The following is a 21629-nucleotide window of genomic DNA, read 5'->3' on the forward strand; positions in this document are numbered from 1 at the left end:
AAACATACAATCTGGCAAACCAAAATGACGTCTCCTTGCCGCGGGCTTATTTTTGTTGTTCGAGTGTTACTTCGGCTCTTCGGGTGACCTTCTGCGATTGTCAGTCGTTTCCTTTTTGTGTTACATTCCAGAAGTAAAATTGAAATGAGTTTAAGTGATACACCAAATCCACTGGTCGTCGAAAACTTTATTGGAGGAAGTTTCGTCAAGTCCAGCAAATATCTTGACAGCTTCGACCCATCTACAGGGGAAGTTTGGGCGCAAATCCCCGACAGTGATCCGACAGAGGTTGACGATGCCGTTCAGCACGCAAGGAATGCATTTCCCATGTACGCAATTTCAATAATTTTCTTTATGTACTATACTAAATACTATCCATACATTTTTAAAAATACCTTTGATTTCAAGGTGGTCAAAGACAACAGCAGCAGAGAGAGCCAAAATACTTATTAAAATAGCTGATTCCATTGAAGAGAATCTCGATAAACTTGCTCAAGCTGAATCAAAAGACCAAGGAAAGCCAGTTAGCCTGGCAAAAAGGATGGACATTCCAAGAGCAGCACTAAATTTTCGAGCATTTGCTGAATCCATTTGCCACCACCTCAATATGTAATACAGTTTATAGATGCAGGCAATATTTCTCTTAAATTGAATTGAATTTATTAAATAATATTTTAGATCAAATTGTATACCTGAAATGGGCTGCATGAATTACACAGTGAGAAATCCTGTAGGAGTTGCTGCATTGATAAGTCCTTGGAACCTACCATTATGTTTGTTTCAATAATATATTAAGTTATATAATTAATTATTTTATCTATCTTTTAAAAAATTTAGATTTGTTAACATTCAAGATTGCACCTGCTCTGGCTTCAGGTTACTTTATATTGCCCTTGCCTCTCTTTATTATTCTCATGCTGTTCTCAAATTATAACTATATCGAAATAGGAAATTGTGTTGTGTGTAAGCCGAGTGAGATTACGTCTGTTACGGCCTGGATGCTCTGTAAACTTATCAAAGATGCTGGATTGCCGAATGGAGTACTTAACATGGTATTTGGAACTGGTTCCAAGGCAGGAGAAGCCTTAATTAATCATCAAGGCGTCAATGTAATTGATTAATACTTCAATTTAATTTTTAAATGCGTGTATAGGGAATGATTGCGTGAATTTTCTCTAGGTTATTTCATTTACTGGATCTACGAACGTGGGGCGTCATATAGGTCAAGTTGCCGCCAAGAGTATTAAAAAAGTCTCACTTGAGGTATGGGTTATAGCCAAAATTGAACCTACAAAATTTATAATGAAATTCTAACTGAGATGCAATACAGTTAGGAGGAAAAAATGCCGGAATAATTTTTGAAGATGCAGATTTATCAAAAGTTGTGCCAGCTACAATAAATTCATGCTTCCTCAATCAAGGAGAAATTTGTCTGTGTACTTCAAGAGTCTTCGTGCAACGCACAATTTTCGACGAATTTGTTCAACGTTTGGTGAAAGAAACCAAGTAAGAAATAAATCTGAATAAATTATGTGCAACGAGCATTTATATGTAAAAATAGTTTTACCCATTCAGATTTTTTTTCCGTGTAGTGTATAGAATTAATGGCTTTATCATTTTTATCATAGAAACCTCAAAGTGGGTCCTCCGATCGAAGATGTTTTTATGGGCCCATTGGTTAGTCAGGTTCACTTGGAGAAAGTTCGGAGCTATGTTGAAATAGCTCGAAAAGACGGAGCGCGTATTCTTTGCGGCGAATCCGTTGATGAACTTTCTCTGCCAGCTCCGTATCAAAAGGTTTTTTTTCTTAAATATATATACTTATTTTCATTCCTCCCGAATTGTACTTTTAAATTTACCTAAATCATCCTGTAGGGATATTTTATTCGACCAACCATCATAACTGATTTGTCAGATTCTTCAGCTTGCATGCAAGAAGAAATTTTCGGTCCAGTAGTGTGCTTGTCTCCCTTTGACTCAGAGGAGGAAGTCATTGAACGAGTCAACAACGTAATCTGTTAATTTTTTAATTTTATAATTTCTGAACTGGTAATTTTGTTTTGTAGGTGAAATATGGACTTTGCAGTGCGATATGGGGTCAGAAAGGTGATCGATTGCTGCGAGTTGCTCATCAGCTTCACGTTGGCACTGTTTGGATTAACTGCTGGCTCGTTCGCTCTTTGGATATGCCTTTTGGTGGAATGAAAGAAAGTGGAATTGGACGAGAGGGGACTTCTCATTCTCTGGAATTGTACACTGAAGAAACAACGATTTGTTATAAATTTCAATAATTAAAATGACATATTTAGTCATGTTGTAGCTAGTTATTACAGGTTTACCTGTAAATATATTTACTAATGTCATTTTTTTTATAATGACATTTTTATTATAATACATTTTATCTGTGAACCTTTTTACGTATGAGCAAACAAACTTGTATTTTTAGTTTTTTACTTATTTTTAAAGGTGGTAGGCTACTAGTGGCCGCAGAATTATAGAGTAGGCTAACATCCGAATTTGCCAGTTCGCTGAAATTGGGAAAAAAAATTGGACGTGCGTTAACTACTAACAGTTTTTTCATGGCGGCTTACGGAGTTTCGCCCGTTTCAGTTTTAGTTTTAATTTTTACCATTGAAATTTTCGTCAGTTCCGTTAAGAATTGGATTACACAATTCCTTCGTTATCAGGTAATCTTTTAAGTTTTATTTCCCCTCGATGGTCATTGTAGTTTATTTATTATAATTTTTTTTGTAAACGTCCCTACCGTGTTTACAAAAAGATATCGCCATTTCCTGCCCCAAGGGAAGAATGAAAAGAAGAGACGAAGGAAGAAACTAAGAGGGGACAAAGGGGTGGCGCGGGGTTCTCTTTCCTCGGGGCAGGATATAGTCTTTGAAAATAAAATGCCTTTTACTTCAAAATTAATAATAAATTAACTACAATGACTATCGAGGTGCAATAAAAATTGAAAAGATTACCTGATAACGAAGGAATTGTGTAATCCAATTCTTAACGGAACTGACGAAAATTTCAATGGAAAAAATTAAAACTAAAACTGAAACGGGCGAAACTCTTTAAGCGGACGATTTTGAAAAAAAGCAAAGGAGATCTATTCTTCTGGCCATTAATTTTTGATTGATTGAAATGATTGAATAATTGAGAAAAGAATGGAATCGATGTAAAACAGCTGGGCTTGGTTGGCTATCGATAGTTGGAGTTCGAAAATGCGATGCCTTGGTCACCGTTTCCCAAAAATTGTAAACCCCCCAAACCCCCAATTTTGGCCTCTTTGAGTGGTGGACTCAATCTTAAGTAAAAGGTATTTTGTTTTCAAAGACTATATCCTGCCCCGAGGAAAGAGAACCCCACGCCACCCCTTTATTTGTCCCCTCTTAGTTTCTTCCTTCGTCTCTTCTTTTCATTCTTCCCTTGGGACAGGAAATGGCGATATTTTTTTGTAAACACGGCAGGGACGTTTACAAAAAAATTAATAATAAATCAACTACAATGACTATCAAGGGGAAATAAAAATTAAAAGATTACCTGATAACTAAGGAATGTAGTTATCCAATTATGAACGGGAACTGGAGACGACTGAAATGGGAAACATAAAAATAATACTGAAACCGGCAAAAGTCCATAAGCCGCCATGAAGAAACTGTTACTAATTCACGTTCAATTTGGTTTTCACAATTTCAGCGAACTGGCAACTTCGGACGTTAGCCAAGTCTATTGGTCAGACAAAATCAGACAAGGCGGGGCGGGCTATTGTAGCAGACATCATCTTGACTCAAATGCTGCGTTGCCACGATGGCGACAAATGTAAAAAAAAGATGTCTTATTTAACATTTGTATCCATCACGGCAACGCAGCAGTCGTTGAAATTTTTTATCTGCTAGAGAGCCTCAGGCATTGTGCCTCGCTTTGTCTGGTGGGTTTTGGATGGGGTGGGGTATGGTGTGGGGATCGTATGGGTCAGACAAAACGGGCAGCGTCGCTGGCTTCCATTAATATCTGGGCTACCCCTTCCGGCATACCACTTTAAATCTTCATTTACAGTAAGTTTTGCTACTAGGAATGGAGTTTTGTTTTTACAAAAAATGCGATGGGTATGAAAATCAACCTTTGCGAAATGTAAAGGTGTATTTGAAGCGGTAAGAGCCCCGGGCGCTGGCTGAAATAATTATTGAAATGAGTGTACGCTCTCATTAAACTCATGAGCAGCAAAAAGGAATTACATTCGAAGTACCGATACGAGACAGAAAAAGGTTACCGAGGCCTCTCATCGCCTTCTCATAAGGTAGGCTCCCTACTAAAACACCGCATACTAATAACGTTATATGATGGTCAAAAACGAATGTGTACAACCACATTGATTTTTCGAACGTTGCATTTATCTAATTTTTGTTCGAAGAAATTCATCTTAAATTTTAGATTCGCTTAACGTTCATAGCATGTACGAATACAACAATCAATATCAGCACCTAAAATGAACATAAATTTTAGGAACGGATTTGAAGGTGAAATCTAGAAAGTAGATATTTCACATTTGTAATAAACATCTTACGTTAATAGAACATTAAACGCTGAACATATATCTAATCCGCAAAATCGTATATTCATGTGACGTGCGGGATCGCATGTAATATAGGAAAATTATGCTTCTATTTTGAATGTTGGGCGAATGTTCATATAACCTTTCCATTTGTACAAAGGTGTATGTGATTCTAACCTCTTGGCGCCATAAATTTTGATAGGAACAAATAGCTCAATGGTAGAGCACTGGCCTTGTAAGCTAAAGGTCTGTGGTTCCCATTCCCCCCCATTCCCAGCTCCGACTTCTCTAATATAACGCTTCGGAACGATGGCAGATTGGATATAGATACCAATGTATTTGTATGTTTTTTGTATGTTCTATGAACATACAAAGGTATTCAGAAGAGAACTATAATAGTATATGACTAAATGGACATTGAATGCGCGGCAATAGGGAATCAAAAATGAACATTATATTCATATACCATTTGAACATCCACATACTTTTTTTGAATCTCACATTTACATGCAATGAACGTCGACGTTTTAGTAGGGTAACCACTGTAATTTTCTCCATTAAACTTGACGATGTGGCCGACGTCCTTAAATGCGTTGTGGGTAGGAAGTGCAATTGCTAGTTGAATAAAAATTACCAGAATTTGTATTACAAGTTACTCGTGTGTTCTGGTCCCATAACCTGTTGAAACAGATTACTTAAAGACATAATATGCCACAGGGAATACGCTTCGTAACTATCTCTCGTACGGTAACTATTATCTCCCGAATTAAATATCTTTGTCTTGTCTTAATACTAGGCCTATATTACTGACTACTTATTATAAAGATTAGTTACTAAACGTATTCCTTTTGGAACAATTTAAAATGCATTTTGAGCAAATAATTTGCCTACGACGAAAATAAAATTAATTTGGTTGCGAAATAAAGACGAGGATGCACACCGGAATTTAACAAATGCGCTCCTAAAAACGGATATTTGTTAAAAGGGGCAAAAAATAATTGGGTCCACCCGGTAACGTTTTAACAGAGAAATTGTCAGCAATGTAGAACTTTACTCACGTGTCATTGCGAAGTACATATTCATGTAAAGCAGAAATTCACAGGACGAACAATTTTGAGACGACACCATTATCGAGAAGAATCTAAACGATGCCTGGAATAAAACTTGAGTCAAAATAATATTCCGGTTAGTTCAGTAGCAATTCACTAACTTATCACTGGAATTTTGCGGTTTGTTGAAAGAAGTTTGAATCCCAAACACTACGAGATCCCAGTTGGTGTTGTTGACAAGCGTCAAGCCCCTCGGTCCAGCATTAGAAGCCAAGGTGATTCAGTTCAGTTCACGGTCATCTTCTGAATGAAATAAAGCGCAAATATTACGCGTTCTGTTTCAATCTGAAAGCAGAAACAAGAACATTGGCGATCTTGCCTTCCACAGAACATTAGAAAACTGAGGTGGCCAAGGCGCGGATAAGAGCGGAATTCATTTCAGCATTTCGTTTCTGTAAATGAAGGAATAATAATAACATAATATAATAATAAGCAAAATATCACTCTTAGGTGCAAGATATAAGAAATTGTTGGGGCTTTTTCCATGCTGGACTCACAAAAAGAGGCGAAACATTTTATATGCACCATTTTCTTCCAGACACATTTTTATATAAACGACAGAATACGAGCAAGAATTCTAATGGAAACGCACTTCTGGATGGCTGTTAGAAAAATATTGACGAAAAACCAACACTGATTCCAGTTACGGTCATAGGCTGCCATGTAAAATGATAGCCTGAAGCATGAGACAGTGATCCGCAATGACATCTCTGCGTATCCTAAATTTCCCTCAAAGCTCTAACACTGGGTAGTATAGCGCGAGTGAACGTTATCTGTGCTTCATGCGATAACTGTATTTGACAAGTCGGTAATTAAGCCTTTAATTTCATTAAGTAAGTAAGTAATAAGTTTTTTCAGCTTTGTTTGTATTGTTTTTTAACGGATCAACCAAGGCTTATTCCTTGCAATTTTTTCATTAAAAATAGCAAAAAAAACGTTGTGGGGGAGATTTTCTTCACAACTCGAAATGGGCCAACATAGTTAGGCAGGAACTTTTTGGTTCCCTTTTTCTTTTTCAATTTTCTTCTGTACTATTCGGCACCGCTAGTCAACCAGGCGTTTTGACTTCTCACACCGAAATAGGTTGGACGTGAAGAATTAACTCGAGGCGGTTTTTCAAGATTAAAAAAAATTAATGAGCCATTACTAGTAGTCATCTTACTTTTTTAATTGCCACTTCTTTGCCTTTTTGTTTTGTGACTGTTGGGGGAGCATAATGAATCAGGGGAATTTTACTTTGACACGGTGACCGGGGAAAACAAAACAGAAAGACAACAATCTTGTCACTTTGTTGTGGCTATTGTTATTGTTCTTTCCCCCTTTTTTTTAAGAGAGGACCGTGAAATTTTTCTTCAATAATTAACTAGTCTGACAGAACGCTGCTAGATGACACGCAATAAATCGTGGACTATACCTCAAGGTTTTCCCGCCTCTCGGTAGTTAATACACAGATTTTTGAAAACCATTTCTGCTGGTCGTTTACGTTTTTAAATTTGATTTCACGTTTGTACGGGACGTTACTAAACACGAACGGAAAAACACGCGTACGGTCTTGATGACCTTTTTCGGGACTCCTCCTTAAGAAATGAACGTAATTTTGGTTAGCTTTATTTTTACTAGTTTGAAATTCCAGTGAAATGTCAGGTTTAAAGCTACATAATGCCATTTATGATGTCGCATTAGTAGCAGCGCAGCCTTCGAATTTCAAAAATCAAACTGATTCAATTTGAAAAATGAATCGTCAGGTTTCGTCTGCTAAGAAAAATCTTAGACGTTGCATGGATAACGATTTCAATCATAAATTCTATATTTAATATTTTAAGAAATGATAAAATTTGTAAGTAATACATGTTGAATTAAAATTTAAAACTCATTTCTAAAAATTATTAATTGGAAGTGGCAATATATCATTGTTGAAAATTTATATTTTTTCTGAAGGAAGACCCCCCCCCCCCCCTTGATAGTCGAAGCTAGGCTAGAACAATAAAAAAAAAATTAAATCAAAATATATCTTTGTTTGAATCAAATCTAATCCCTGGACTTGTTGCCCTGTCTGGGATCCTTCAGGGAATTCTTTGTTTGTGTTGGCCATGGTGTTACTGTTTTGTGATTGACGGATACCTTGCCGGAGCTGTTGTCTCAACCTTTAGGAGCAGAGGTGATGAATCAGAACTGGGGCATGAAGAGTAGGACACGGCTGACGACTTGCTAGAAAACAAGGTGGACGTATGGAAGTTGTCGCTGTCCCTGCTTATGTCTGACAGTTCTCCGACTGAAAGCTTTCGCTCGATATACCTTTGTGATGCCGTTAGATACGGGGATCACCAAGTTGCATGAGCCCTTTTACGATTGAGAATTAGTTATGACATCAATGACCAGTGAAAACAACGGGGTTTGATGGGCTTGATGTTTTTGGCTTGCCCGACTGCCACCACTTTATTTTTCCCCTCTTTTATCCTTACTTTCCTTTCAAATATTCAATCAACGGCGGTTAACGGTAAGCAAGCTCATGGTTGCATATTTTTTCTGCCTTTCTTTCTCAAGTAGCCCGGCGGTCCCGAATAAAGAAATGTTCTCACTTTGTCATTTAATCACTTCAAAGAAGGAGGATTTTGTAAAAGTTAGATAAATTATGGTAGAATCACAATACGAATATAATTTTCCACAATACTTCGGGCATTAATGACGTGAATCGAGTTGTAAACTGGCAGAATGATTAAGAGTTTTGAATATTAATCAACATAAGATTGTTTATATTGTTTAACTTTCGCTTCATTTGAATTGAATTTAAAACAAATTTGAGTTATATCCTTTGATTTGACTCAAAGAATTCGATGCTATGACTTCATTTCAATGAAAATTTTTTAAAAAAATTACACTATTGCCAGTTGTATTTTATTTTATTTAAAAAACTTGGAAATGAGCTTGAGCGAAAGTGAGCTTAGCTTAGGCTTAGCTTAGGTGAACTTTTTTTGTGAGCTTGAGCTTGAGGTTACATATATGCCATGAGCGCATTATTTCATTGCTAATTCAGCGTTTAAATAACAATTTAAAAGAAAAGGCTGTGATGATAAATGATCTCTCATAACCAAATGTGTGATCAAGGAGGGGGAATCAGAAATGTGTTAAAAAATGGATTGCATTTAAATGGATGGTCTTTGATGAATTATAATACAGGTTAACAGTAAAATACACTGATACACGCATTTTTAATGTTCAAAATTGAGGTTTTCTGCACAAGGCACGAGAGATAAAAAAACGTTAGCTATATTTAATACATGCAACTCATTATAAAATTAAGGTCTATATAATTAATTCGAAATATTTGGTCAATATAGACCTTTTTCCATTTGGTTCGGGTAAGTAGAGCGAAACGTCGTGCGGCTAGTCGACTAGTGCGCACCATGGCGGGGGATAGCCGAAACTTGCTGCAGACTTTGCTTGATCCGGTCAATACCCCATGTAAGGCCATGTACTGTATAACCTGTCAGGCCATGGCTGTAACCTGTTACAAATGTAATATGAAATAACCTGAAACAAAATGATCAGAGCAAACAAATAGTTTGGATTTATTATAATTGCTTTTTGACAACTTCAACCGCTCGGCTCTTCTTCTTTCAATGAGTTCTTTCTCAATTGAATTACTGTTAATGTTGCATTCTGGCACTTTGAAAAAACTTCGGCGATCTCTTTTTTTTCATATGTTGAACATATCAAACAAAAAGCTGTTACCATTTTAAACACTTAAGAAATAAAACAGGTTTCACTTTTGCTGCTGACAGCCTGACAGGTTACAGTACATGGCCTTACGTGGGGTATTGACCGCACAATTTATCTTAAGAATTGTTTTAACATGGCAACGTTGCCCTTTACCTCCAAAAAAGTGAGTAGTTCAGTTGATCTTGAATCGCTGGTCCAGCAAATACACAATTTATGTACTTGTAGAAGGGAGAGGACTTTAAAAACTTCCATGGGAGAATTTTTGTCCTGTAGCTAGTTTTAAATTATTAAATTAGTTCCTTAATTCATAGAATATTGCGAATAGGACTTACAGCTTTTTCCGGTAACAGTTGGTCTTTTGTTATTAATATTTGTTGTTGATCACGAACTTCAAAAACGTAGTAATCGTCTTCGACATCCTCTTTCTTGAAGAAATTTCCGTGTTTGCTCTTAAATACAACGTTATTGTCCATTTTCACCAAATTTGAAAAGGGTTTTTGATTTTGACAATTATGCGGGAGAGAGCCCTTGAGATTTTTTTTTCGTGTTTCGGTCATCATTTGATTGGTATATATTTAATTTCGACTTTTTGCTTCTAAACTAACAGGAAGCTTGCTTTCAATTAGACTCTTTTACTCCTTCACTTGTTTTAGTAAAGAAAATGTTTGGTCCAAATCCATTTCGTGTTGAAGTAAATATTGAATCCTGCAAATAATTTTTTAGATATTGAAGATGGGTAGGGAGTAATTTAGTACCTCGTGCTCAATTCTTCCAATTCACAGGCATCCTTAGCATTCTGGCTTTTCAAATTATTGTAGCAGAACTTTAGATTCTCCAGCTTCTAGAGTAAATTCAATTATTGTAATGATTTATAAGTATTGGTTTTCTTTACTTGCCTTAGTTAACTCTTGATTTGTAGATTGAATTGGAAAAAAATTCACCGATTCCATGGGTGGATTTGCAGATTCCTGCTAGTTTTAAATTGTTTATTAATAGAATATTAAGAATTACTGTTATAGGACTTACAACTTTTTCCGCTATCAGTTGATCTTGTTTGGCTGATGGCTGGAATGGCTGATCAGGAACTTCAGATTCATAGTAATAATCTACCACATCCTCTTTCTTGAATAAGTTGCCATTTTTGCTTTTAAAAATTGGTTCGTGATCCATTTCGAACGAGAAATATGCAAATTTGCGGGAGGGGGACGGGTTTCTTTAAGCTTTTTGCGAAAATGTTGCTCATCCCTCTTGGCGTTGCCAGGTGTTAGGAAAACTTGAGTTTGTACCATGGGCATAGATAAAGAAGACTGTTTTTTGTTTTTTTCCGTGTTTCCCTCATTTGGATTAGCTGATTTGATTTGGTGAGCTGTTTAATTTCAACTTTTGTATTCTAAAATGTCAGTAAGCTTACTTTCAAAGAACATCATTTCACTTCAGTTCATTAAATTCAGTTATTTAGCTCCCCAAATCTTTTATCCAAATCTTTTATCCAAATCTTTTTCATATTTGAGCAGATCCTTAAGCCTGCAAATAATTTTTTAGTATATTTTAAGCATGATAGGGAGTAATTCAGTACCTTTTGTTGATATCTTCCATTTCACAGAGCTCCTCTTCATGTTTGGTTTTCAGACTGGTGTAGCGTAAGATGAGAGATTCCAACTCTTTCTCCAACTCGAGCTTTGTTTTTTGGAGTGGAATGACCTTTACAGATTCCTTATGCGTATAATTAACCGTTGGCTAGTTTAAAATAGTGAGATTAGGTTTTTATTTAATTTATAGAATACCTTACTGGTATTCGACTTACAGCTTTTTCAGGTTCTTTTTCCAGAATTTGGGCTTGATCTGGCATCTCGGACTCGTAGAAATCATCTTCCCGGTCTTCTTTTTTAAATAGATTTCCTTTTTTCGTTTTGAAAGTCACTTTCATTTTAAAACGGTCAAAGAATATGAAAAATCAAATATTCACGAGGTTTCTTTAATCTTTTTTCACGAAAATGTGGCTCCTCCCCCTTGGCGTTGCCAGGTGTTAAAAAACGTGATTTTGTACCATGGGGCATAGTATCTTTACCTATTTATTTATATTTTTAATCATTTATCATTTTATTATAATTTAATCATTATTTTGTAGCTGTCTGTTATCATAAAATTAATGAATGATTTCATTTCCAAGGTTTGATTCTCCTGATTTGAAATATTTCCCTGGTCCACCAGCAGATTCCATTGAGGAAATTATTGCTTTAACGGATCCATCATTGAGCTTGTTCACTGGTGAAGAAGAGGTCATGTCAGAATAGGATCAAAGACCCATCTTGAAGCTCACCAGTTTGGCATTTACGTTGAACCTGGCCATTTATGTCATCTAGAGGGGGGCACAATCGAAGCTAACCATTTACTCTTCGCTGTGCTGGGAGAAACTTCATCCATTTTAACCAAATCAGTCGAGGATTTTGCAAATATTCGGGAGGGGGATGGGTTTCTTTAAACTTTTTTGCGAAAATGTGGCTCCTCCCCCTTGGCGTTGCCAGGTGTTTCGAAAACGTCCTTCATTCCAAGAAAAACTGAGTTTGTACAATGGGGCTTAGATAAATGGGACAGCACAATAGATGTCTAGAAATGAACGGGCAACACATTAGTGAATGCACCGGCTAAAATAACCAAAAATAGATTTCCTGGCAATCAGTGCCACCGATTAGGGTGTTCACACAACAAGGTCTAAATAATAACAACTACTAAATAAACTTACTGATGAACAGATACCTAATTTAACCTAACCCAACACACAGCAAGCTCACATGAGATACTTACATGAGAAAGACACGGAATAATCCAATGTCCAAATGACGGGAGAATACGACAAAAAAACAGTTAGATATCGGCCGAAGGTTTTCCGCAAATTTGGTAATTACCTGCAGAAATGCACATACATTCAAAATCACTACCAATTTTTCTTTGTTAAAAAAACTTCAGAAATTATTATCACAAATTATCCGGGCTGTCCTTGGGGATCTAAGGAAATTTGGGTGATTTGGGCTTCCTCTTCACCTTCCGCTCCCTCTTCTTCTTGACATTGGCTGCCATTAGACGTAAGGCAGCCAACCAGAAAGATTTGCTGCCACTGAAATTTAACTTGCCTGCGTTTTCCTTGTCGGCCACCATTGACTGGATTTTAAATTATTCAACTGTCAATGATGGTTTCGCCTTTTCTTTTTCTTATCATATTCATCCAGCCCCTTCTCCTACACTATCTCCCTCCGTCCGTGAGGTCTACAAGCTCCCTTCAAACCATATGGAAAATATTTCGTCGAAGTGGACAATTTTTTTAGATTTCTAGTGGAAATGTTTGAATAGTTTTTAAATATTATTTACAGGTGGTCCTGTGGATTCAGCCAAACTATCGATTCCTCTTAAACAAGAAGGGTCAGGGGTTCCTTCGCGCCCTCTTCCTCTTTGAGGGCAAACGCGAACGTAATTGAAGAGAAATTTAGTTTATTTTAATTTTTATTTTTTAGAAATAAGTCATAATAGTAATTCTGATAAAAGCAACTTAAAGCTAGTACAACAGGATCCGGTGCAATTTTTCTGCAAAACCCTTGTCCTTGGTCCACACCTTTAGCCAAACCATCTTCCACTCGTTCTTGTTCTTCGTAATGTCTAAATTCTTAGCCTTTTAGTTTTGCGACCGCAGAGCCTGAAAACTCGAGGATCCACAAGGTTCACCCTATAAATAACCGTACAACAATTTATGAACATAGATCGTGATTTTTATAAAACTTAAAGGTTTCCCTAACTTCACCTCCCATTTTAAGTGTGTACGAGCTGGTCTTTGTCATCCTCAATATAAATTCTTTTCCATATAAAGACTCGCCATCTCGACTAAATTAATAAAATCAGCTTTAACTGGAGTTGTTGTTTAAATTTATTTTTAGCTATAGCTATAGTCTTAACTCGAAAGCTTTTATCAGGAAAAATTTTTCTTCGATAAACATTTAATTTATCCGTTCGATTTGCGTCGTTGAGTTCTATCTAATGATATAACGCAAAGGAATTTTAAACAAACAGGAGACCGGGTTCTGTGCTGCGTTTTAACGAAGTATGACCGGTGTGAACAAGGGTTTACAAAGAATGAATGTTTAAACTTACTCTTTAGCAGATTCCAGTCTGTAAAGCTTTCGGTTACCATCAAAGTGGTACCCTAAATAATAGCAACCGCAATCCTTACATCTACCGTGCCGATGAAGAGTATCTTTTTCAATTTTGTAATGAAGAACTTGAACTCGTTGCTGTGTTGGTTAAAATGCGTCCGGTTAATTATGGTATCCTGAGGGGGGGGGGGGAGGGGAAATATTATAAACAGAAAAGCGTTAAAATATTTATAAGTTTTGTCACCCTGTCGTTCAAATGGGCAATTTCAACCAGGACTGTGATATATTTCTCTTGTGACGTTCCTGGAGCCTGGAACATGAGAAATTGGCACTACCCTGAGAACACTACTATGAATAAGATAGCTGATATTCGGTAAAGTTCCTGGCTAATAATCGGATTTCATGTAATCGGCCGATGTGGGTTTTTTAATAAATAGCAAAACGTGCACTCAAATTCTGGACTATAAAAACCATCCAGAAACCTTTGACATAAAAATAATTTTTAGAAACTTTTATTATTTAGATTTTTCCTTTTCATTCATACCTTTTGTCGTGACAACAGATATTTCGTCGGGGCCACACTGAATTCTCATAGAACCAACTGTAAGGCAACTATTGCAAATACCAGGTTCAAGAATTGGCAAAGGAACATCTATGTAAGAATTGAAACCATTAGATATTAACCAAAATTGTATCAATCAATGTAATAAACACAGGTATTACACCTCTGTTTCTCACTTTCCCCAACATTTCAAAATGTTGAACCGACTTTAGTTTATACATGGCTTCTTGTAAAATAACTCTGTCATGAGCAATATGATTAAAGTGAAATGTAGAGTCACACTCAGGACAGAGCAAAGCGTGACAAGTGTGACAAACTACTATTCCTTTCACATTTCTACAATGGTTGCAGATCCCATTGAAAATCTCCAAAGCCTCAACAATGACCATTTTTTCTATCGGAATTTCTAACACAACTAAATGCTCTGTCTTGTGCCCACTGTCGTTCTTTCCAATCTGTTTCCTCAGCTTTTTACTTGGCAGCAGCTTCTGCGGCTGAAGTTGGAGCTGTTCGAAGCTTATCAGGGATATGTCTAGCTTCATACTTCTTTAAAATAGCCAGCAATTCAGGTTCAACTAGTATAAAAAAATATTTATATAATTCACATCTGTAAAAAGGATCACTGATGACAAACATTCTAATAAACAATTCATAATTTTGTGTTCGATATGACAATTGTAATTTGCTTGACTTGTGATCAACACACATTACAATGTGATGGCCACTGGCTGAACTAATCCAATAGGATATTCACAATCTGTCGTCAGTTCTCTTGACGAATGATCCCAATTCCTAATGCTGATGTACAAGGTGAAGGTAAGTTGTAAAAGAACATACCGTGAGAAAGTTAGCAAATCCAATTTAACAGAGCTCTTGTAGAACTTTCTCGGCAATCTTTGTTTTTGGCATAACTGTGTAACTGAAAATCAACCTTTTCCATTTTTGATGTTACATAACACACTGAATATACGCATGATGAACCTGAGTAGGGTGATGAAGAACCTGAAAATTTCTATACAGTGAAGTACTTAAGTGCAGCAGTGTAGTCCTTAAGTTTCAGTCGATGTGCTAACACTTTTACTTCGTATCTTTGTATCCCTCGAAAGCAGAAAGACAAGAAAATCAAACATTTTCGAGCGAAGAAAAGGTTTACGAGAAATTGGTGTCTGAAGAACCCCTAATTTCCGATACCAGTCTTTCGAAAAGCCAGTTATTTTTATTGATAATGTCATTTTTCCTTAGACATAATCTTACTAAGTCTTCTCTGTCAGACTTATTACAACTCTTAAGACTTTTTGGGCCCTCATACTAAAAGCCGGATATTTAAAAAATTAGTTTATTTTAAATCCAATTATGTAAAACTACTTTTCAATCTCTGTTACGCCTCTGTAGCGGTTTTTCCTTCTAAAGTTAGAAGAATTATTTAAATCCGGACTGTGAGGATTTATCAATTTTCACACTTAAGATTGATTGATAATAAAGTATTATCAAACTGTTACGACTGTTGTAGCGTTTCCCTATCTAATCCTAGAAGAATTATTTCTCTTAAACTTAAACTTAAGAAGTATTCAAAACTCAGTAACGAATTGTCTCATGCAATATAACTTAAAAATAGATATTCCTTTTTTAAAGGAGGGTGGTGAATAAACACGGAATCGAACGTTTACTGAACGTCAACTTTCTGAGCAATATAAATCGTTTGCCTATCGTTTTTGTTTTCCTCTCTTCCTTATGGTAGAGATCTTGTATTCTCTACTAGAGAACATTCTATCTCCTGATTCAGAAGAGTTTTTCAAGTTTATATCAACTAGAAGCTTATTTACATCTTTTACTCAAACGTACTTAAGTTTGCATCTTTTTGTCGCAGTGTCTTATTAAATAAACTTGATTTTACAACTCAATATACGAAATGTCCAAGTCAATTGATACTAAAAAATACGAAGATCGGAGATTTTTCTAACGCCATGACTTTCTTCTGCAGAAATTCCGACGCTGCGGGTCACAAAATTACACGAGTTAAAAGAAAAAAGGTTCGAAGGACCATGTTCGGAAAGGAGAATGTGTTAGTTTTACCTTACCGATATTTAGTTGAAAGAAATGTAGAGATTGACACAGGTATTTGTTTGCGGATCGCCGTATATTCTTCTGACTGACTAATACAGATGATTTATTAAGACAGACGGCCCGACCACCCTCCAATATCTCATTTCAAGACTGGAGCACACTCATTGTTGGAAAGAGTTCCCCCCACGGTGATTTGGATCATGAAGACAAGTTGCTGAGACAAAATTCTGAGAAAGTGCTGGATCAAGAGTTGTCCTTTTCTGGATATCTGGGTCTCTCCGTTGTCCTTGTCCCCTTGAGAAAGAACATCACACGTTTTGCCAGAGTTATGCACAACAAAGTGTTGTCTTCACCGTTAAATAAGGTATTCCACTACCAAGATTTTCTTTTTGCAGATGTTTCAATCATTACTTTTTGCCTAGGCCAGGTAACATGTTTGGCTCCACCTCCACATGATTTTCCGAAAATTGAGGAAAGTCAGTCTGAGAGGGATGTGGATGAAGAAGAAGTTGATGATACTTGGCATTGGTAGATTAACTTTCGCTGCACAGCAGTTTGAGAAGAAACTGTCATTGGCCCTACAGCTCACAGCTGATCTTCTTGATAATCAGGAGACTGATCGTTGGCTGGTGGAGCTAATCAAATGTTTTGTGGTTCTTACTCATTTATTCGTGACCAACAAGAAAGGGTTTCTAGTTCTTTCCAGATCCTACCAAGTGCCTATATGTCAGTTTTTGCGATAGAAAACGAAAATTATGATCACTAAAGCTCAGCGTCAACACTACAAGCATTATCAACAATACATTGAGCAATTGTGGAAAGTATGGAGAAAACCATAACGATTTAATTCCCTTCTCGTCATTATATTGTGTTTTCTTGTAGGTTGGGTATGAATAAGATCCAGATATGGCGTAATTTATTCTATAGGAAACACTGTCGATATTAGCAAAGAAAATTTCGAGTTGCAATTCAGTGAAAAAAAATTTATCCCCTGTGAAAATAAAAGATGCGTTCTGTTGGTAAAAAAATTGCAAACTGTGGGTTTTAATTCACACTTACATGCATATCGTGTTAAAATACTAATTGCTGCTACATCTTTTTGCCTTGATTTTACAGAACTTTTTGATTATCACCCCTTGGATAACAGCATTTCTGACGAAAATGGTTTGGTGAGGTTAAAATACCATAAAATTTCTCACCCGCCATCTCACTAAATTGTTATGTCGTTAAATTCTCATACCGCACAGTAATTTGACCATACTCTAAAAATGTTTTCTACATTAGCAAAAAAAAATTATTTTATAAATCTTTTGTCTTCGCAAAAAACTATTTTTTATGGGAAAGAGTTTTTTTTTCCGTCAGCCAAAGGGAATAGATTCAGGGTGCACTGCTGATCTTTATTGTTTCATAGTTCGGCTTGCGTGCGACGATGAGAGTGTGACTGCTCTGCTTAAAATAATTGTTGAAATTTTTTTCGGAATACTGTACTACAGTAAAAACAAATATTAGGAATGCATCTTTGAAAAGTGATTGAAATTGATAGACAGGTTTGAAACCTCCCTTGATTCTCTTGAACTCCATTTTGATGATTTTCCCGTGGCCACGGGTGAGGATTTTTTCAACCCTAAGTTCAATCGATGGTATCGCTAAGTTTACCGTCGTCATTTCTGATGATACGTCGTCGGAGAGTGGCGCAAGTGATGAATTTGAAAATACGTGCAAAAATAATGTCCGGGATTCGGATTATGATATTCCAAATTTACAAGAAACTACTCCAGAGATGTCGATGGATTCTTTGGAAATATATATGAGTTATAAATTTGCTCGTACATTTTAATATTTACTTCTTTCCCTGTTACTAGCCCAGGTAGCACACAGACTCTGTTTCAGGTCTGTTACAGATCTGTTTTGAGAGTCTGTAAATTGTTTGTAGTGTCACACTTTTACAGACTATCACACAGGTCTGTGACAGACCTGACTTACAAAATATGTATAACAGGTTTTTTACATGTTATGTTATGTTTCAATTTATATAGCGCCTTTTCCACTCGTTTCCAAGTGCTCAAAGGCGCTTTTTTCCAGTTTATCAAGATGTGATACACATCACAGTATGTTTAACGTCATGTTTCTTGAAAGCAATAAAAAAACTTGTTTTTTACATAACGCGTACCACAGTCTTTGTACTACAAACTACTACAAATATGTCGTTTCAATAATACAAGTTTACAACTCACGCGATTTAAAATTTGTATTCAACACGCATTTCATTTTATACACCACTTACACATGATTGTCCTAGCAAAATTATGTAAAGCTTTATGAAATTTAGCAATGGTTTTCAATACGGAGCGCACATCCGATATAAGTTGGTGGTGCACGGCCAATTAACTTCGCATGATGGATTCGGGACTGCGGTCCACGGATCAATTCTGCGAGCACTATTGTTGAGCCGTTGGCAGCATCCTCTGGCTTGCACGACTGTGCAGTTTAAGCCGGTGGGGCAGGAGGCTGTGGTTTGGGTTTGTTCAAAACTGGATTCATGCTGCTTTCAAAAGCCTGCAAGGAAATTTAAATGCATGTTAAATATCGTGACCTGAGAATTATTCGTGATGAGGTAGGGAGAGTGGGATAATTTACCTGCTGTTCGCTATGGAAGGCAGCGGCTTTGATAGGCAAGTCCTTAGTCTTAAGAGTTGCCTTCACACGGCTGATGTTGGCATCCAACCAAGAAACTTTTTTAGCAATTGCTAGTTCCAACTTCTTTGCTTCTTCGGGCGTCCAGTGATCGTAGGCTGCATCACCGCTATTGTAAGCAGTGTACGCTTTCTTGAAACGATTCAACGAAGCAGCAAACATTTCGGCGGCACAAGGAGTGCTTTCATGATCACGCTTACGGGCCTGTACAGCAGCTAAATTCTAAAAGTAATAAAAATTAAAACAAATTTTTTAAACTTTGCCGAGATAACATTGTAGCAAAATGTCATTTGAACCAACCTGAAGCTGCTGCAATTTGTCGACGTATTCGTTTTTCTTGCAGTCTTCGCCTTCATCATAAAGCCAACTTTCAGTGGTATCGGCCATTTGAAATAGTTAATCTCGAACATTTGACTCAATATAACATTCCAAGTCGTCAGAATCGTTGACGCGGCCGCGAATGTTTAGAACAAACTCTTCCAGTGCGTTCTTCGAGTCAATGCGGTCTCTCTCCTGGCTATCAACTGATCAGAAACCAGCCTACAATAGAATGACAGATATTTAAAAAAAACCTTGTTATCCTTCGTTAAATAACGAAAAGAAAAAAACTTACCTCACGTTCCGTCAACTTTTGTATCTTTAGTTGAGTAAAACTGCTGATCTAATAGTTGGCCTGTATGCGCCAAAGCAGTTTGTCCTGACGTATTCAAGAACTCCTGCTGTTTCAATAAAAAGGGGAATTAGTGCCCCTCGGCAAACCAGATGCAGGAATAATTAATTAAGCTGGCAACCCTACTTACATACTACATACTACTCCCTCAACTCAAACCCCCTTAGTTTCCATCATATGCTCTTCAGACTTCAGTTGCTTTTTAGTTACATGAATCAATACTTCCAACATGCCGAGTGGAAACCAAGTGGAAAAGCGCAGCAGGAAACCAGCCAGTAGGTATTCACTGGAATCTGAACCAAAGCGTAGGAATATTCCAAACAATCCTGTATATAAAAAAGGTTAATATATTAAATTACTGTTATTCAAAAAGACATTAAATCATGATAGAATCAATATTCATTACACCAACAGATCTTATGAAAAGAGATGCCCGGCAAACAAGATCACAGCCCGGCAATCACGTGGGGATCGGCCGTGGAAGGGGAAGGCCCATTAATTTTGAAAATTGCAGTTCCGGGCCAGTCGTTGGTGAGGCTCAAGCCTGTCAACGTCCACCAAATCCAAGTGGCAGGGCCACTTCTCACAGAAGAAGATCAGTTTCTCCATTGCCAGGTGTTTCGAATAATTACCATCATGGAACACCTAAACCAGCAGAAGATCAAGCCTGTCAACGTCCACCAAATCCAAGTGGCAGGGCCACTTCTCACAGAAGAAGATCAGTTTCTCCATTGCCAGGTGTTTCGAATAATTACCATCATGGTGCACCTAAACCAGCAGAAGATCAAGCATTAAACAAATCGGCAAAAAAAGTTGTAAAAAAAACATCAAATCCTACCGTCAAAGCCGCAGTCAATTCTTCAGCCAAATCTGCAGTCAATTCTTCAGCCAAATCTGCAGTCAATTCTTCAGCCAAATCCGTGTCAAAAGCTGGCCTGAAATCTAATCATCCCAAACCATCATTGTCACCGGGTAAAATCTAAATTGAAATTTGTGTATGAGTTAGATGACTTATTTGATTACGATAGATATGTTTGATGCATCACCATCACAACCTCAGCAACCTAGTCCGAGTGATGATGATGCAAATGCTCAACAAATAGAATCAAGCAACAGCAGAGACAGCTCATAGGATTCAAGCAAAGAATACTTACCTCAAAAGTACAACAGAGAAGATGATGATGGAACGGGTGATGAAGAAGCTAGTGATGTGGATCAGCAAACAGGTTTTGCTGAGAATGATCGGGACATACCTGCATCCAATTTCTCTAGATCACCTAAAACAAATATTAACAGTAAGAATAGATGAACTTTTTACACAATTATAAAATAATACATATATTACCATTTACCCAAAAAGCGATGCCAAAGACCCCTTAAAATTGTTAAAATTTGAAAAAACTCAAACTTTAACATTAAATATCTCCCGAACGGCAGGGAATATTCCAATTCTGCAAAAACAGGTGAATCCGGAGTAAAAAACTGGATATGCCTGAATTATTTCAGATTTCTAGGTTCCATAGCGGAATGGGAAAAAAGGGGGGTCCATGGATTTGGTGCGGTTGAGTGGTGGATTGCTTGTTAAAAATATCTGTTAGGGAAAACTTTCAGAAATCCGAGTTGGATGAGGAATTTTTTTAAAAACATATTTCCAATTGGCTGAATGGAAGTAAGGATACGAGGAGGACAGTCATCACGGTCTTATCACGATCTTTAACAGTTACCACAGATCTTCTACTTCCATATCCGGAAACCGGACAATTTAAAAATACAACAGCATTTTTTCCATTTTGCCTTGACCAAGATTCGAACCTCCAATCTTTTGAGTGCTAAGCTATACTCTTAACCATTTGCCTGCATGGTATATTTACCCTCATCTGGCTGCATGGTATTGTAGTGTAGTATATAAGAAAACATTTAAGTCTGTTTTCTATTGGGAATCCAGAAATATACCATACCTGGGATCTGACACAGATCACATTATTACTGACATAGGTGTTACAAGGGAAATACAGACACGTAACATACCTGGGCCACAAACATATAACAGAAAATCACCGAAGTATGTTTTACATAGATAACACAGGCCTGTAACATACCTGAGATACAGACA

General features: G+C 36.9%; 2 protein-coding genes and 1 long non-coding RNA gene across 4 annotated transcripts; 1 reads left to right on the forward strand and 2 right to left on the reverse strand.

Annotated features, from left to right (window-relative positions):
- The first annotated feature begins 37 nt into the window (after positions 1–37).
- Positions 38–2414, forward strand: LOC124191524 (2-aminomuconic semialdehyde dehydrogenase-like). 2 transcript variants are annotated; one of them, XM_046584809.1, is made up of 10 exons: positions 38–329; positions 409–609; positions 679–773; positions 838–876; positions 949–1109; positions 1180–1263; positions 1331–1506; positions 1629–1797; positions 1876–2010; positions 2067–2414. In XM_046584809.1, the coding sequence occupies exons 1-10, from the start codon at positions 145–147 to the stop codon at positions 2289–2291; spliced, it is 1470 nt and encodes a 489-aa protein (XP_046440765.1). In that variant the 5' UTR covers positions 38–144; the 3' UTR covers positions 2292–2414. The 2 variants fall into 2 exon arrangements, with proteins under 2 accessions (XP_046440765.1, XP_046440764.1); XM_046584808.1 differs by having other exon boundaries at positions 41–329; positions 838–1109.
- A 15972-nt stretch (positions 2415–18386) lies between these two features.
- LOC124191527 (heat shock 70 kDa protein 4L-like) lies at positions 18387–19386 on the reverse strand. Its single transcript, XM_046584815.1, has 3 exons — positions 19147–19386; positions 18790–19068; positions 18387–18708 (listed from the first exon to the last, which is right to left on the reverse strand). Exons 1-3 carry the CDS (start codon positions 19231–19233, stop codon positions 18640–18642), a joined length of 435 nt encoding a protein of 144 aa, XP_046440771.1. The 5' UTR covers positions 19234–19386; the 3' UTR covers positions 18387–18639.
- Positions 19387–19847: 461 nt separating this feature from the next.
- Positions 19848–20805, reverse strand: LOC124191528. Its single transcript, XR_006873468.1, has 3 exons — positions 20671–20805; positions 20355–20495; positions 19848–20161 (listed from the first exon to the last, which is right to left on the reverse strand). It is a non-coding gene; the product is annotated as an uncharacterized LOC124191528 (long non-coding RNA).
- Positions 20806–21629: the final 824 nt, after the last annotated feature.

Source organism: Daphnia pulex, chromosome 3, assembly GCF_021134715.1.
Source record: "Daphnia pulex isolate KAP4 chromosome 3, ASM2113471v1".
In the NCBI taxonomy this organism is placed as follows: domain Eukaryota; kingdom Metazoa; phylum Arthropoda; class Branchiopoda; order Diplostraca; family Daphniidae; genus Daphnia; species Daphnia pulex.